Consider the following 17,358-nt stretch of genomic DNA (forward strand, 5'->3'; position numbering starts at 1 on the left):
TGTATATACTACACCACCATGTATATTATATAATACTTACTGTCTTCATTTGGTCTCCCTCAACTTCTCTGACAATGGTTACTTCTTTGTCTCCAAACTGCTTTTGTATCAGTTTGTTGCCTTCCAGGGTGATCACAGTCTACACAATTAAAATGTAAAATCACTTATTAACACAAAAAAAATTTAATAATAGTCATAACCTGATCATAATAAGTGCAAGCAAATATATAGGAATGCTAAAACCTTGCTATTTCATGATACTCACCTTGATCAAACCATATGTAGATCTTATAGAAATGGTTCAAAATGGGATCTGAACAATAAGAAACAAATCTAAAATTAAATTAAAAGTACTTAACCTGGCAGGATGTGCACAGGGTCTTTGAGACCCTGCACAAATTTTATTAATTTTTTTGTCCTTTTCAACTACTACATTCACCTGGCTGAAACTTCCAATACCTTTCAAAAAGCGTTTCTTTGATTTCTGTATTAAAAATTCAAAATCTTAGTAATACACAAGAAAAATGCAGGGTTACATATGGCATGCTACTAAGCTTTCTGAGTTTATTCCCAATGTAAACAAGCAGGAGTTACCTTCAGTAAGGCTAACTTCTGAATGAAGCTACTCATTTGCTGGGTTTCTTTCAGTGTGTGGTAGGCCATGATGAAGAACAGGGTAGGCACAGCTAATTTCACTTCAACTAAAGCAGGTGCACGGTTGTTTGCATCAAGAATAGAAAGAATTCGACTAACTGTTTCTTGTGTAAAAAAAAAAAAAAAAAAAAAAAAAAAAGTGTGCTCTCCTTACAATGATTTTTTTAAAAGAAAATTTCAAGGAAACTGATCTGTAGCAGCAACATTATGGTCCTTGAGGTTGTCACAGACATTCTCTCAGATATGCCAGACATACTTGCTACCTGGGAGTCTAAAACGCTGATGGAACTGATATTCGGGTGACATTCAAGTCAAGTGGATCCAATTTCGGTGAAGTCCGGACAGTCTGTGACAGCCAAATCCTCTCCTTGCACCTTCACGATGGTGAGACTGTTAGTAATCCTGGGTATAACCTCCATGCACAAGTACATGGTGGGTGACCACCCAGGTGTGAATCAACGTAAGCAGGGGTCGAGGTGTGGTGGCACACCACATGGAGGAACGCCGCCCCTCTATGTTACCAGGCAGTACTAGGTGGTAGATGACTCTCATCAACCAGTGAAATACTACCACTTTGCTTATTGGAGGCTTGAAGTGGTGGAACCCATGTTTAGTCTCTAGAGCTAAGTTCCGGTCAACCCTTCCCTATCTCTTCCATCATGCAGTATGATTGACGACTTTTGAGGTTATGATGAACGTCGTGGCGAGATCCAATATTCCTTACATTTCAAGGGTACAGCTCTAAAACGGTGTTCGCAGGCCGGCCGCTAGTTAGTACACGGACCGAACCTATTGGTAACTCTCTAGGAGGCTTCTGGAACAGCTAGTGTATAATCTTGCTACCTCTACTCTGCCAGATAGTGACTGGAGGGAGTCCGAGTAGTGTGTATGCTGGGAGCATTGTCGAGGCCACGTTATGTCAAGGATCTGGGTATATTCTTACCACGTGTATGCCATATCCAAAAATTTCATTACTTCATACAGCATGTCCCACCCACTTTTTCTTACTATTGAATACAACATGAATTGTCAAACTAATAGAGCAAGCTTATCTGCGAAGAGATCTAAACCTCCCAAGCACTTCCCAATTCATTTCACAAATATACGTGGTCTCGATTCTAATCTCAACGATGTCCATTTCCACTTGCAGTCTGCCAAACCCCCATGTACTTTTTCTGATAGAATCTCAGTTATCGGTTGATTCAACTACTGCTCATCTCAGATGCCCAAATTATTCGCTGTATGATTCCTTTCACCTCAAAGGTGGTATTTGTGCATATGTCCGTTCAGATATTCCCTGTCAGAGACTTGGCAATTTGGAACCTCCTCTCTTTGATCTTCTCTGGCTTAAAATCTCTCTACCTCATTGGGTCAAATTCATCTGTTGTCTCTACGGTTCTCCCAACTCCACTAATCACTTGGAGCTCTTTGACTTTCTCCCTTTGCAACTTGACTTTCTCCAGTCCACTTTCCTAACAGTGAGGTAATTTTCCTTGGTGATTTTAATGTCCACAACTCCAGCTGGCTTCTGTTTTCTAGTCACACCGACCCAGAAGGTCGAGATGCTGAGGCTTTTGCAATTACTAATGACCTAGCACAGATTGTTCATTTACCTACAAGAATACCGGACGATCCTAATCTTACAATCAATACGCTTGATCTTTTTCTCACAAACAACCCTTCTAAGTATATGGTCGAAGTGAGAGGTCCTTTAGGCACTTCAGATCACAACTTGGTGACTGTCTCTTCTCCAATGGAACCTTTATCTCATGGCTATTCCGAACCTCATGTTGTTTGGCATTACAAGAATGCAAAATGGGATGACCTGCGAGACTTCTTTTCTTCTTTTCCTTGGTCGGATTACTGTTTCAAAACTTCTGATGTCAACGTTTGCTGAGATCGTGTCAATGAAATTATTCTTCTAGGAATGGAATCCTTTATCCCAAACTCCACTTTAAAATCTCGTCCTTTATCTAAACCTTGTTTTCCAATAAATGTGCTAAGGCTGTTCCAGAGAAGAATGTTGCATATCATAATTGGCTTGTTTCTAATTCTTCAGTTTCATTTTCTGCCTACACCAAAGCTCGCAACAATTGTAAAGCAGTTATTAATCAGTCCAAACTAGAGTTTGAACAGGCTAAGAGTAGAAAACTTGCTTCTTGCCCTAATGGTAGCCGAGCATTCTGGTCTCTTGCCAAAGCTATTGGCTGCAACTTTTGCCCATCTCTGCTCCCACCTCTGTCCAAACCAGATGGCTCTGTTGTCACTTCAGCCAAGCATAAAGCTGACCTGCTAGCATCCCATTTTTCTTCCAGCTCACGTATTAATGATCTTGGTAAAACACCTCCCACCATTCTCAACATGCTCCATTCAATGCCTCCTGTGGTCTTCCGTCAAAAGGAAGTCAGAAGGATATTGACGAATCTTGATGCTAAGAAAGCTCCATGTCCTGATGGTATTTCTCCACTTGTTCTCAAAACCTGTGCTCCTGAGCTTACTCCTATTCTTTGCCACCTTCTCTCACTTTCTTATTCCAAAGGTGTTTTTCCTTCTGCTTGGAAATTTGCTCATATCCAGCCAGTTCCTAAAAAGGGTGACAAATCCCTCCCATCCAATTATAGTCCCAATTTGCTCATATCCAGCCAGTTCCTAAAAAAGGGGTGACAAATCCCTCCCATCCAATTATAGTCCCAATTTGCTCATATCCAGCCAGTTCCTAAAAAAGGGGTGACAAATCCCTCCCATCCAATTATCGTCCCATGCAATTACTTCTACTCTTAAACTACCTAGAAACCTTCCGTCTTATCAACGATCGCCAGTATGGGTTCCGTCAGTGTCGATCCACTGGTGATATTCTGGCTCATGTTACCCATTTATGGACTAATTTAATGGAAAGGTTCGGTGAAACACAAGTAGTTGCTCTTAACATCTCAAAGGCTTTCGATCGTGTTTGGCATAAAGGTCTTCTAAACAAGCTTCCATCTTATGGTTTGCCAACTGTTTTTAGTAATTGGTTATCCAGTTTTCTCTCTGATCGCTCACTGAGGGTGATGGTGGATGGCTCTCTGTCTTCTAACTTCTCCACTAATGCCGGTGTCCCCCAAGGTTCAGTTCTTTCCCCCTAATCTTTTCCTCTTGTATATTAATGACCTTCTTCCATTGACTGGAAATCCTATCCATAGGTTTGCCGATGATAGCACATTGCATTCCACTTTCCATTTTGAGAAACCTTGTCGTGCCCAATCAGCTTCAACTTCTCGAAAATCTGCTACCAATTTCTTAAATGCCGATTATTATCAGTGCCGATTATTCCCCACTGGAGAATTATCAGGTAATTCTCCAGTGGGGCAAAGACAACTTAGTTGATTTCAACCCTTCTAAAACTCAGTCTTGTCTTATATCTCGCAAAAAGGATTCTTCTGCTCCTATGCTCATCTTTAGTGACACTCCGATTTCTAGGCAAAATGATATATCTCTTTTGGGGATTACCCTGACTTCTAATCTCTCTTGGCACAAGCACATTACAAATATTGCTTCCTCTGCATCTGAAAAACTTGGTTTTCTCTTTCGCTCCTCTCGGCGTTATTTTTCTTCCAAACAGCTGCTCACTCTGTATAAATCACAAATCCGCCCTGTCATGGAATATTGTTCCTACATCTGGGGTGGTGCCCCCAAAACCTCTCTCACGCTTCTTGATTCCATTCAGAAGAGGACAGTTAGGTTAATTAATGATTCATCTCTAACAGAGTCTCTCCACTCTGCTGCATGCCTCTTCTACAGATACTTCCATGGACACTGTTCTTCTGAATTGGCTTCTGTAATTCCCGTTCTCTTTCAAAACAGTCCGAACACATGCCGCCACCAGCCAACATCCATTTACTGTCCAACTTCCAACTCTCGGAACCAACTTTTCATCTTCCTCATTTATTCATTCAACTGCCGTTTTCTGGAACAACCTTCCTTCATACGTATTTCCTGAAAATTACAATCTACAGAAGTTCAAGTCCAATGTCAACAAATATCTTCTTTCGTCTTCTCAACCTCCAACCCAAGCATGGTACTAAGTACTATAGGTTCTAATATCTCTCATGTTTGGGGTTCACATAAAAAAAAAAAAAAAAAAAAATTACAAAAACTGAAAACCATGTTGTGCATTGGATAAAATAAAGAAGTTTGTGCTACTCACATTGAACTGTTTTTATAAATGATACTGCAATGACACTTTTCCTCTATGTGTATTTGATTATGTAACAAAATTTCAAAAAATCTATTTGCAGCCACATTAGCATTTAGCATTAGCATTAGTAGAGGCATTTGATGCAAGAAAGCAAGCTTATGCAGCATCAGCCAAAAAAAAAAAAAAAAAAACCCACTTCCACTTCACCCCTCTGTTCGTTCAAAATACCTGTCCAGCTGAGCCTTAAACTTATTTAGGCTATCAACTTCCACGACAAGGGATGGAAGTCTGTTTCACCAACCAACCACCCGCTGGCTAAAGGCAAATTTCCGCACGTCGATCCTATATCTGTCTTTCCTCAATTTGAATTTATGCCCTCTCAGGTGATTATTCTGAGCGAGAGGAAGAATCCCATCCGCATTGAGCATGCTCAAACCATTCAAGGCTTTATACACCTCTATCAGATCACCTCGCTGGTGCCTAGTCTCCAGACACTGTAATTTGCAAAACTTAAGCCTTTCTTCGTAAGAGCACCCCTTTGTTCCATTCACTAATCTTGTTGCCCTTCTCTGTACTTGTTCCAGCAGCTCTACATCCTTCTTGAAATGAGGCCTCCAGACCTGTATACAGTACTCTAGGTGTGGCCTGACCATTGCCTTATAGAAGGGAATAATCACCTCCTTATCCCTGCTAGAAAAATTCCTATATATCATTGACAATACACCATGAGCTACTCTTGCAGCCCATCTGCACTGCTCAGAGAACTTCATATCTGCCTTCACAACCAGCACCCCCAGGTCCCTTTCATTCTCTACCACTGTCAGTGTAGTACCACAGAGTTTATACGTTGCTCTGAGGTTGCTGTTTCCCATGTGTAGTACTTTACATTTGTCAATGTTAAACTTCATTTGCCACCTCTCGGCCCATCTGCTCAACCTTTCCAGATCCTGTTGCAGCAGCATAGCGTCAGTAGTGTCCTTAACAACCCTGCCAACTTTTGTATCGTCTGCAAACGTGGACATTTAAGCTTGATATACCATCATCAATATCATTTATAAATACAGAAAACAATAATGGACCCAACACTGAGCCCTGAGGGACTCCACTAATAATATTAGTCCACGACGAGCAGTGTCCATTGATTACCACTCTCTGTCTTCTCCCCCTCAGCCACCCCTTTATCCACAGCAGCAATTTGGCTCCAATGTCACACTGCTCCAATTTGTGCAGCAGTCTTCCATGTGCAACAGTATCAAAAGCCTTTCTAAGATCCAAGTATATAATATCAAAGTTATTCCCTGCATCCAGTTCTTTTGTGACTGCATCATAGTATCCAATCAAATAGGTCAGGCAAGACTTCCCCTTAACAAAACCATGCTGTGTCCGAGCTATAACTGAAGTCTTGTCTAAATGATCCTGCAGTGCTTCTTTAAGTAGTGCCTCCATTAATTTTTCTGGAAGGGAAGTTAAACTCACAGGTCTAGAATTACCTGTGTCAGCCTTTGATCCTCCTTTGTGAATTGGGGCCACATTTGCACAACTCCAGTCTGTGGGTACCTCCCCTGAGTCCAAGGAAGCTCTCATAATTATGGCTAAGAGTTTTCTTACTTCCTCTGCTGCCTCCTTTATTATAACTGGATAGATCCCATCCACCCCGGGTGCCTTTCTTGTGTTTATCTTCAACAATTTCTCCTCCACTTTACTCTCAGTTATTACAAGATTCTCTAGCTTACTGCTAGAGTTGAATACACCTCTGGCTTTCCCCTCGCTAAATAACTCCTCATGTGTGAATGTCGATGCAAAATATTCATTTAGTTTGTTAGCTACCTGAGCAGGATCATCAACAGTTGACCATCGATATCAAGTGGGCCAATCTGATTCATCCCCTTCCTTCTAGAGTTTACATAAGTAAACTCTTTGCTGTTTTTCTTTACATCCCTTGCCAAAGATTATACCTAATAATGGATTATACCTAATAGATTATACCAAAGATTCCTAATAGTGGTATCAAATTAAAACTTTTGCATCCATCTTACTTTGCACACAAAAGAAAAAAAGTTGTTGTTATTTGATTTTTAGAAGCATTAGCAACTAAGACCATATTACTCCGGGGATATGCAGTGGTCATTCCCTGACCTTTCCGCATTCTCCGTATTTGGTGGTCACGAGCTCAAACCCTGGTCTAATCAAGAAGCGTGTGCTACATGCTGTTGCTCCTGCCCACCTGTCTACGGAGGCGCCCAAAAATAAAAAAGTGCAAGCTACTCATAACAGTTTGTTTTTTGAAATTTGTATTGTTACAAACTTTTGTTTGATACGTAAATTTGACTTAGCAAGGTTAAGAAAAATTTTCTAATGGGAACTGTGTTATAACTTCCAAAAATCAGCACCAAATTGAAAACAAGCATGATTTAAATAAAGTAAACTGGAATAAATTTGATTTAAAAAAAATAACTATGTGATTATTAATTTAATAATCACAGTTATTAATAAGATATTTTTGTTTTGTGAACTATCAAAACTACAACCACCAAAAAAAAATTATTATTAGCCATATGGTGCAAGGAAGCCTGGGCTTATGCTGCGAGAGAGAGAGAGAGAGAGAGAGAGAGAGAGAGAGAGAGAGAGAGAGAGAGAGAGAGAGAGAGAGCAAAAAAGAGTCGTTAGAAGTAGAAAGGAATCACCAAGAAAGAGAATAATGATGATATCCAGCTGAGGACCCTGGGTGTGCTAAGCCCATACTCACCAGATGTGAGCCCCTAATCCTGATGTGCTATTGAGTTTTTAAACTGGGGTCCCTTAGATCCAAAACCAGGTGTAAAAATTTCTTGAGAATAGCCTCAATGTTAAAAAAATTCAATGCATGCAATATGCATTAGTAGTCCTGTTATTACCAGCTTCCTTGTCTTGAAAATGGTACCCAAAGTGGTTCTGAAATGCTGACTATCTGTATTCAGGCTTGACTGGTTTAGTTTAGGCCTTGACTAGATAAAATTCATTTCACTTTACAGTAAAATAAATTTAATTATTTAGCCAAAAAATTATATTAGTTAGTGTACTTCATTTATCTATTTGGAGAAATTCATGTTTTGCATCATCCTGTGTATAAAATGTTGCCAGTGAACACATCCACCATAACAGCACATGCTGTAAGTTTCTATTCAGCCACAACAGGGATTTAAATAGTCAACTCTGAAGAAGAAAAGTGTAATTATTGAATTTCTGTATTAAAATATTGGGGGGATACAAGGACTGGCAGAGAAGAAAGTGATTCTTGCACTGCTTCTATTGGAATGAGCAGCAGCCTGGAAAATAAGATGCAGGATATTTCAGAGACTTCTGGGAATCATTGGGGTACAGGTAAACACATGGGTTGTGTTAGGGTAGCTAAGAAAAAGAACAGGTGCATGTATACTTGCGTGTACACCAATGCTAGGAGTTTAGTAAATAAATTTGATGAATTTACGGTATTGCTCAAAACATCAAAGGCAGATATTGTTGGGATTTCAGAGACGTGGTGTCACACAGATAAAAGGAATGCAGAACTGGAATTTGGGGAGTACAATGTCTACAGAAAGGATAGACAGGATAGAAAGGGAAGAGGGGTTATGCTATTAGTTAAGAAATACATAAAAACCAAGGAAGTGAAGCCAGTCGACATCGCTGGACAGTGCAGTGTCGAGTCAGTTTGGTGTGACTTAAGCATTGGGAGATCAAAATTGAAAGTAGGAGTGTGCTATAGGCCTAATGACTCTGATGAATATAATAAGAAACTGTACAGGGAAATAGAGTGGGCCAGTAAATCAGAGAGTCTTATAATGGGGGAATTTTAATTTCCCAGATATTGACTGCAATTTGGGGGCTGATCACTCACAGACTAGCAAGGCTTTTGTGGATTTATTGGATGAGTGATTTCTACAACAGCATGTTCGGGAGGCAACTAAAGGGAGTAATACTCTTGATTTGATTATCAGCAGTGATTCTTCATGCATTAAGAATCTGCAGATAAATGAACCACTACGTAGCAGTGATCAGTGTGCTGAAGTGGGATTTACTCAAAGAGGTAACTACCATTAGGGAAGGGTTATTGCTTTCATAAAGGCGACTAAGATGGACTGAGACAGTATTTAAATTCTATACAGTGGGACCAACTAATGATGTTACCAACAGCAAATTCAAAATGTGAAGCATTCAAAGAACTTATCTTGGAAGCTACTAGGCTTTACATACCAACTAAGAAAGATTGTTCAAGGTTTAGGCCTAAATGGATGTCAGATGAACTAATGAGGCATATGGCAGAGAAGAAAAATGCATGGGATATATACAAATTAACACGTGACACAGAAGCCTATGATAGATACAAGTTGATCTGTAACCAAGTTACAAAGGAGGTTAGGCAGGCGAAGGCAGATTACGAGATATCCTTGGCAAGGGATGCGAAGAAAAACAGCAAAGAGTTCTTTACTTATGCAAACTCTAGAAGGCAGGGGATGAACCAGATTGGTCCACTTGATATTGATGGGTCAACTGTTGATGACCCTGCTCAGGTAGCTAACAAACTAAATGAATATTTTGCATCGACATTCACACATGAAGATTTATTCAGCAAGGGGAATTCCAGAGGTGTATTCAACTCTAGCAGTAAGCTAGAGAATCTTGTAATAACTGAGAGTAAAGTGGAGGAGAAATTGTTGAAGATAAACACAAGAAAGGCACCTGGGGTGGATGGGATCTATCCAGTTATATTAAAGGAGGCAGAGAAGGAGGTAAGCAAACCCTTAGCCATAATTATGAGAGATTCCTTGGACTCAGGGGAGGTACCCATGGACTGGAGATGTGCAAATGTTACCCCAATTCACAAGGGAGGATCAAAGGCTGACATAAGTAATTATAGACCTGCGAGTTTAACTTCTGTTCCCGGAAAATTAATGGAGGCACTGGTTAAAGAAGCACTGCAGGATCATTTAGACAAGACTTCAGTTATAGCTCGGACACAGCATGGTTTTGTTAAGGGGAAGTCTTGCCTGACCAATTTGATTGGATACTATGATGCAGTTACAAAAGACCTGGATGCAGGGAATAACTTTGATATTATATACTTGGATCTTAGAAAGGCTTTTGATACTGTTGCACATGGAAGACTGCTGCACAAATTGGAGCAGTGTGACATTGGAGGCAAATTGCTGCTATCGATAAAGAGGTGGTTGAGGGGGAGAAGACAGAGAGTGGTAATCAATGGACACTGCTCATCGTGGACTAATGTTATTATTGGAGTCCCTCCGGGTTCAGTATCGGGTCCTTTACTGTTTTCTGTATTTATAAATGATATTGATGATGGTATATCGGGCTTAATGTCCAAGTTTGCAGACGGTACGAAGGTTGGCAGGGTTGTCAAGGACACTACTGACACTATGCTGCTGCAACAGGATCTGGAAAAGTTGAGCAGATGGGCTGAGAGGTGGCAAATGAAGTTTAACATTGACAAATGTAAAGTACTACATATGGGAAACAGCAACCCCACAGCAACGTATCAACTCTGTGGTACTGCACTGACAGTGGTAGAGAATGAAAGGGACCTGGGGTTGGTTGTGCAGGCAGATATGAAGTTCTCTGAGCAGTGCAGACGGGCTGCAAGAGTAGCTCATGGTGTATTGTCAATGATATATAGGAATTTTTCTAGCAGGGATAAGGAGGTGATTATTCCCTTGTATAAGGCAATGGTCAGGCCACACCTAGAGTACTGTATACAGGCCTGGAGGCCTCATTTCAAGAAGGATGTAGAGCTGCTGGAACGAGTACAGAGAAGGGCAACAAGATTAGTGAATGGAACAAAGGGGTGCTCTTACGAAGAAAGGCTTAAGTTTTGCGAATTACAGCGTCTGGAGACGGCACCAGCGAGGTGATCTGATAGAGCCTTGAATGGTTTGAGCATGCTCAATGCTGATGGGATTCTTCCTCTTGCTCAGAATAATCACCTGAGAGGGCATAAATTCAAATTGAGGAAAGACAGATGTAGGATAGATGTGCGGAAATTTGCCTTTAGCCAGCGGGTGGTTGGTAGGTGGAACAGACTTCCATCCCTTGTCGTGGAAGTTGATAGCCTAAATAAGTTTAAGGTTCAGCTGGACAGGTATTTCGAACGAACTGAGGGGTGAAGTGGAAGTGGTTATTTTTTTATTTATTTATTTCACTTTATTTTTTTTTTTTTGGCTGATGCTGCATAAGCTTGCTTTCTTGCATCAAATGCCTCTACTAATGCTAATGCTAAAATCTCTCTACCTCATTCCATCAAATTCATCTGTTTTCTCTACCGTTCTCCCAACTCCACTAACATTTGGAGCTCTTTGACTTCTTCTCTTTGCAACTTAACTTTCCCCAGTCCAGTCCAGTCCAACTTTCCTAAGAGTGAGGCAATTTTCCTTGGTGATTTTAATGTTCACAACTACAGCTGGCTTCCATTCTCTATTCACACAGACCCAGCTGTTCGGGATGCTGAGGCTTTTGCAATTACTAATGACCTTGCAAGATTGTTCATTTACCTACTAGAATACCGGACAATCCTAACCATACAGCCAACACCTTGATCTTTTTCTCACAAACAACCCTTCCTAAGTACATGGTCGAAGTGAGTGGTCCTTTATGCACCTCAGATCACAACTTGGTGATTGTCTCTTCTCCAGTGGAGCCGTTATCGACATTACAAGAATGCAAAATGGGGTGAAATTATTCTTGTAGTAATGGAATCCTTTATTCAACAATCCACTTTAAAATCTCATCCCCTATCTAAACCTTGGTTTTCCAATAAATATGCTAAGACTGTTGTATATCATAATTGGCTTGTTTGCAATTCTTCAGTTTCATTTTCTGCCTACACCAAAGCTCGCAACAATTGTAAAGCAGTTATCAATCAGTCCAAACTAAATTTTGAACAGGCTAAGAGTAGAAAACTTGCTTCTTGCCCTAACGGTAGCCGAGCATTCTGGTCTCTTGCCAAAGCTATTAGCCACAACTTTTGCACATCTCTGCTCCCACCTGTCAAAATCAGATGGTTCTATTGTCACATCAGCCAAGGATAAAGCTGACCTGCTAGCATCCCATTTTTCTTTCAACTCATGTATTAATGATCTTGGTAAAACACCTCCCACCAATCCCAACATGCTCATTCAATGCCTCCAGTGGTCCTCCGTCAAAAGGATGTCAGAAGGATTTTGACAAATCTTGATGCTAAGAAAGTTCCAGGTCCTGATGTTATTTCTCCATTTGTTCTTAAAACCTGTGCTCCTGAACTTACTCCTGTTCTTTGCCACCTTTTTTCGCTTTCTTATTCCAAAGGTGTTTTTCCTTCTGCTTAGAAATTTTCTCATATCCAGCCAGTTCCTAAAAAGGGTGACAAATTACCCCCATTGAATTATTGTCCCATTGCAATTACTTCTACTCTTTCTAAAGTAATAGAGAAATCAATTAACTGCCAACTCTTAAAACTATCTAGAAATCTTCTGTCTGATCAATGATCGCCTGTATGGATTCCATCAGTGTCGATCCACGGGTGACAGTCTGGCTTATGTTACCCATTTATGAACAAATTCAATGGAAAAGTTCAGTGAAACACAAGCAGCTGCTCTTGACATCTCAAATGCTTTCGATTGTGTTTGGCATAAAGGTTTTCTAAACAAGTTCCATCTTATGGTTTGCCAACTGTTTTTTGTGATTGGTTATCCACTTTTCTCTCTGGCCACCCACTGAGGGTGATGGTAGATGGCTCTTTGGCTTCTAATTTCTCCACTCTTTTCCTCTTGTATATTAATGACCTTCTAACATTGACTGGGAATCCTATCCACAGTTTTGCCCATGATAGCAACATTGCATTCCACTTTCCATTTTGAGAAACCTTGCCCTGCTCAATCAGCTTCAACTTCTCGAATATCTGCTACCAATTTCTTATGCCGATCTCCAGGTAATTCTCCAGTGGGGCAAAGACAACTTAGTTGATTTTAATCCTTCTACAACTCAGTCCTGTCTTATATCTCGCAAAAACAGGGTTCTTTAGCTCCTATACTTATCTTTGGTGACACTCCAATTTCTAGGCAAAATGATATATCACTTTTGGGGATTACCCTGACTTCTAATCTCCCTTGGCACAAGCACATTACAAATATTGCCTCCTCTGCTTCTAAAAAACTTGGTTTTCTCTTTTGTCTTGGTGTTACTTTTCTTCCAAACTGCTGTTCACTCTGTACAAATCGCAAATCCGCCCTGCCATGGAATATTGTTCCCACATCTGGGGTGGTGCCCCCAAAACCTCTCTCAGGCTTCTTGATTCCATTCAGAAGAGGGCAGTTATGTTAATTAATGATTCATCTCTAACAGAGTCTCTCCACTCGCTTTCTCACAGATGTACTGTTTCTGCTGCATGCCTCTTCTACAGATACTTCCATGGGCACTGTTCTTTTGAATTGGCTTCTATAATTCCCGCTCTCTTTCAAAACAGTCCAAACACGTGCCGCCACCAGCCAACATCCATTTACTGTCCAACTTCAAACCCACAGAACCAACTTTTCATCTTCCTCGTTTATTCACTCAACTGCCGTTTTGTGGAATAACCTTCCTTCATACGTATTTCCTGAAAATTACAACCTACAGAAGTTCAAGTCCAATGTTAACAAATATCTTCTTTCATCTTCTCAACCTCCAATCGAAGAATCCAATCACGATACTGAGTACTATAGGTTCTAATCCCTCTTGTGTTTGGGGTTTTCATAAAAAAAAAAAAAAAAAACCTTGTTATTTACTTGTAACTAAGACTAATACTTTGTTCTGTAAAGAAGTTAAACATTGTTAATAAATCTGATATACTATGAGAGTTATCCCAAAAGTAATAAACAGAAGTGGTTAATCTAATATATAATTTACATTAAAAACCCGAGTAGTTTCAGATTTTTTATGTAAATTTTTCCGAGTAGCAATGTAGTCTCCTTGTGCCCTATGATTGCTTCCAACATTCGGACAATTTTTAAATCCTGTTTAACCGTGATGAGGGTCACAGCTACACTCAGCACTTCTAAAAATGGCAATTTTTATCAACAAAGGTTCCTTGAGGTTGTGGAATAGATCGTAATCACAAGGACTCTTATCAGGAATATAAGGAAGGGGGGTTGAGGTAGTGCTTCCATCTTGTAATCAGTGAAAACAAGCCGTATAGACTGTGATATGGACTTTTGTTGTCATGGTGTGCAAGCACAACAGCTTCTGACATCTGTGGTCGCTTCTGATGAAGAAATGTTGATAATCTCCAATTACTGATCTTTCAAGTGGCATATGACCCACAATATTTAGAGGGGGGGGGGAATGGCAAAGATGGATGCTGCCACCAGCTGATTTTAAGTTCAGTTCAGGTTCAAAGTCATGTGTCCATGTCTCATCAATGGCAACCTGTTTTTAAAACTCTTCACCTTATCACTAACTGTATTGCAATTTCTTTATACTTTGCTCACTATTCATCTGATAGCAAACGTGGGACCCACTGAGTGGTGACCTTTCATTTTTGTAACATCTTATTTAAAATTCAGAAAACAGATGACTTCAATATTCTAGATTCACTAGCTGTTCCTTCACAGGTCATCATCTGTCTTCCTCCAAACTGAGGGTAATAATGACTACTGATGTATTGTCCACAGATATCTTCGATCTACCTGGACATTGCTTGTCTTTGACACTGACCCAACCTCGATGAAACCTTTGAGACCAACGTGAAATGGTTCTACAATCTACTGTCGATTCACCAGACACTTCCTGCAACAATTCATAAATTTCTATCAAAGTTCGACCACATAAAGTTAATTTTATAAAATGTCTTTGATCTGAAACTGTAATCTGACATGAAGTGACATCACCATCCATTTTTTAAAAGGCCTCTATGTAACATTCAATGCAGGAACTCTGTTTCAAGCACATGTTGAAGTTAAACTTGAAATTATTATCCTGATAAATGTCAGTTATGCGGCCATATGGAGCAAAGAGCATAGTGCATTACTTGCGGGATAAAATGAAAAAATAAATAAACTGCAGCCATTATCAATCCACTACAAGATAGAAGCCTCTTCAATGATTCATGTTGAGGGAAACAGACTATATCTGCCAGGCTGGTCCAGTGCAGGATGGCAGATCAACCATATTTAGCAGTCAGGGGCTTGAACCCCAGTCTATCAAAGAGCACATGCTACTGCACTACCACTCCTGACCACTTGGCTACAGAGGCCATCCTTGTGGGATAACCCTGCATTGTTGCATATTTATTTTTCTTTCATTTCTCGGCAAACCACTGATGCAAAGTAAAAGCCAGGTCATTATCAAAATACCCAAATTCAAAAAGAAACACCAAGAAATGCAGATGAACAGAACCTTTTTGAAATTTTGTTACCTAGTATTATTAAAGTTAAATAACTATTTCAGTCTGGAATTATGCAAAATACAGATTACAGAGGAGGGAGGAAAAATAGTTTTATAAATCCTACATTCTCATTTATAGAAAACTCTGATAACACATTTAAATTGTCATTTTTCCCCCCAACCGAAATTAAGTTTTATTCCTGTGCAGCTAATATAAAATGAACTGCTGAACAAATAATAAAATATAAGTTAAAACCTACCTTCACGACAGTATCATCCATACGAGTTTCCTGAAATTCTTCTCCCAGCTTAAATTTCAATTCAGTTGTCTTAAAGGTAGTTGAAGTAATAATCAACCAGGTGTCGCCATCCTTTTTAATTTCCACTACTGGTTTAGATGCGCCACCCAACTTCCGCATCACCATTCCTACACCTAGTAAGATTAATAACTGATTTCAAGTTTATTCTTAACTGTAACGAAGCACATTTTCTACTTTTATTCTACTGCCTATGTGTATATCTATGTACGCAGAGGTGGGGACCAAAAATAAGGAAATATGCAAGTGTATGCACATTTAACTGCTACATCAAAGCCAACCATAATTATACTTACAACATAAAAGAATCCTATTATCTAAATAAGTGAAACCAGCCTAAAGTGACCAGTCATGGGTCTGCTCAAAAGTGGTCACTTTAGTGTAAGTTGCTATCGTGGGTAGAGTTTAATTTTCATGCAGATAGATAAGGCCAAGAAAGAATAAGACATATAACTGTTAACATATATATAATATAACATAACTAGAAATTGAGCAATTCATATAATTTCCCTATGATAGCTATGCATGGTACATCTCCCAACTGTGATTGACAAGACAAAGCTATCCAGCTTTGTCTTGGAAGATATATATTGTTGAGGTGCATGGATTTTCAAGGACATTTTGCTCGCTGTCAGCAAGCAAAATGTCCTTGCCAACCTTCATATCCTCTGCAAACTTAGACATTAGGTCTGATATATCTTCATCAATATCATTAATAAATACTGAAAACAACAATGGGTTCAGCACTGAATCCTGAGGTACTTCACTAATAACATTTATCCATGAGGTGAAGTACCCATTCATAACAACTGTCTTCTCCCACTCAACCATCCCTTTATCTATAGCAATAACTTGCCCTTAATGACACAGTGCTCCAATCTGTACAGAAGTCTTTTAGCATTAGCATTAGTAGAGGCAATGCAAAAAAGCAAGCTTTCAAAAGCAACGAGAAGTGAGATTATTCACACTATGCCCTGTACAGTGTTTACTGGATATCAAACAAAAGAAACTATACTACATCTGTAATTAAAAAAATGATTTCCTTAGCTACATTATTACTATTTACTGCTTAGGGAAAAAAAAAAAAAAAAAAACTAAAGTGCTCAAAAAAATTAAAACAATTCTTTGTGCAAAATACATAATAAAGCCTTATTCTATTCTATTACCAAAAAAAAACAACAAAATTTTAGATTAATATGAAAACTCCTAAAATTTTTAAATGTCAAAAAGGTATACCATGATATCAGTTATTTTCCTCAGTTTCTGCAAAGTTCATTTACACACTAAGCTTCCTGTTCACCACTATCACTAGATAGTTCTAAAAACACTAAAATCTGTTGTCAAAATTTCGATTGATTTAGTATACACATTTTGCAGATACTGCTCAGGCTTCTATGGTGAAACAGACTTTAGAGGCAGATTTCACTCTATGCAGGTTGAAATGCTTAGATTTTGACTATTCTCCAAAATAACCACTATGTGACAATGATCACAGTGGACTGGTATGGGATTTATTTAAAGATTTAACTACCACCAGGGCTAAAGGGAATGGTTTTTGTTTTCGTTAAGGTGACGGTGGTCTCAAACAGTTTTTAAATTCTTTACTGTGGGACCAACTGACAATGTTACCAAAATAAAATTCTAAATGGGAAGCATTCAAGGAAGTAATCTTGGAAGCTACTAGAATTTTCATACCAACTAAGAAATTCTGTTCAAGGTTTAGGCCCACAAGGATGTCAGATGAACTAATGAGACTTGTGGCAGAGAAGAAAAATGCATGGGATGCATATAAATTATCAGGTGACAGTGTAGCCTATGGTAGAT

General features: G+C 39.3%; 1 protein-coding gene across 3 annotated transcripts in view; it reads right to left on the reverse strand.

Moving 5' to 3' along the window:
• The window catches only part of LOC150085848 (fatty acid-binding protein-like), a 122,131-nt gene that overhangs the window by 12,030 nt on the left and 92,743 nt on the right, over nucleotides 1–17,358 (reverse strand). For all 3 annotated transcript variants that reach the window (XM_090374268.1, XM_090374269.1, XM_090374271.1), the window contains exons 2-3: nucleotides 15,478–15,650; nucleotides 41–139 (exon numbers count right to left, since the gene is read on the reverse strand). In XM_090374268.1, the coding sequence (XP_090230394.1) occupies nucleotides 41–139; nucleotides 15,478–15,650 (272 nt within the window). The remainder of the gene's footprint in view (nucleotides 1–40; nucleotides 140–15,477; nucleotides 15,651–17,358) is intronic.

Source organism: Mastigoproctus giganteus, chromosome 5 (genome assembly GCF_048544385.1).
Source record: "Mastigoproctus giganteus isolate SK-2022 chromosome 5, ASM4854438v1, whole genome shotgun sequence".
Lineage (NCBI taxonomy): Eukaryota > Metazoa > Arthropoda > Arachnida > Uropygi > Thelyphonidae > Mastigoproctus > Mastigoproctus giganteus.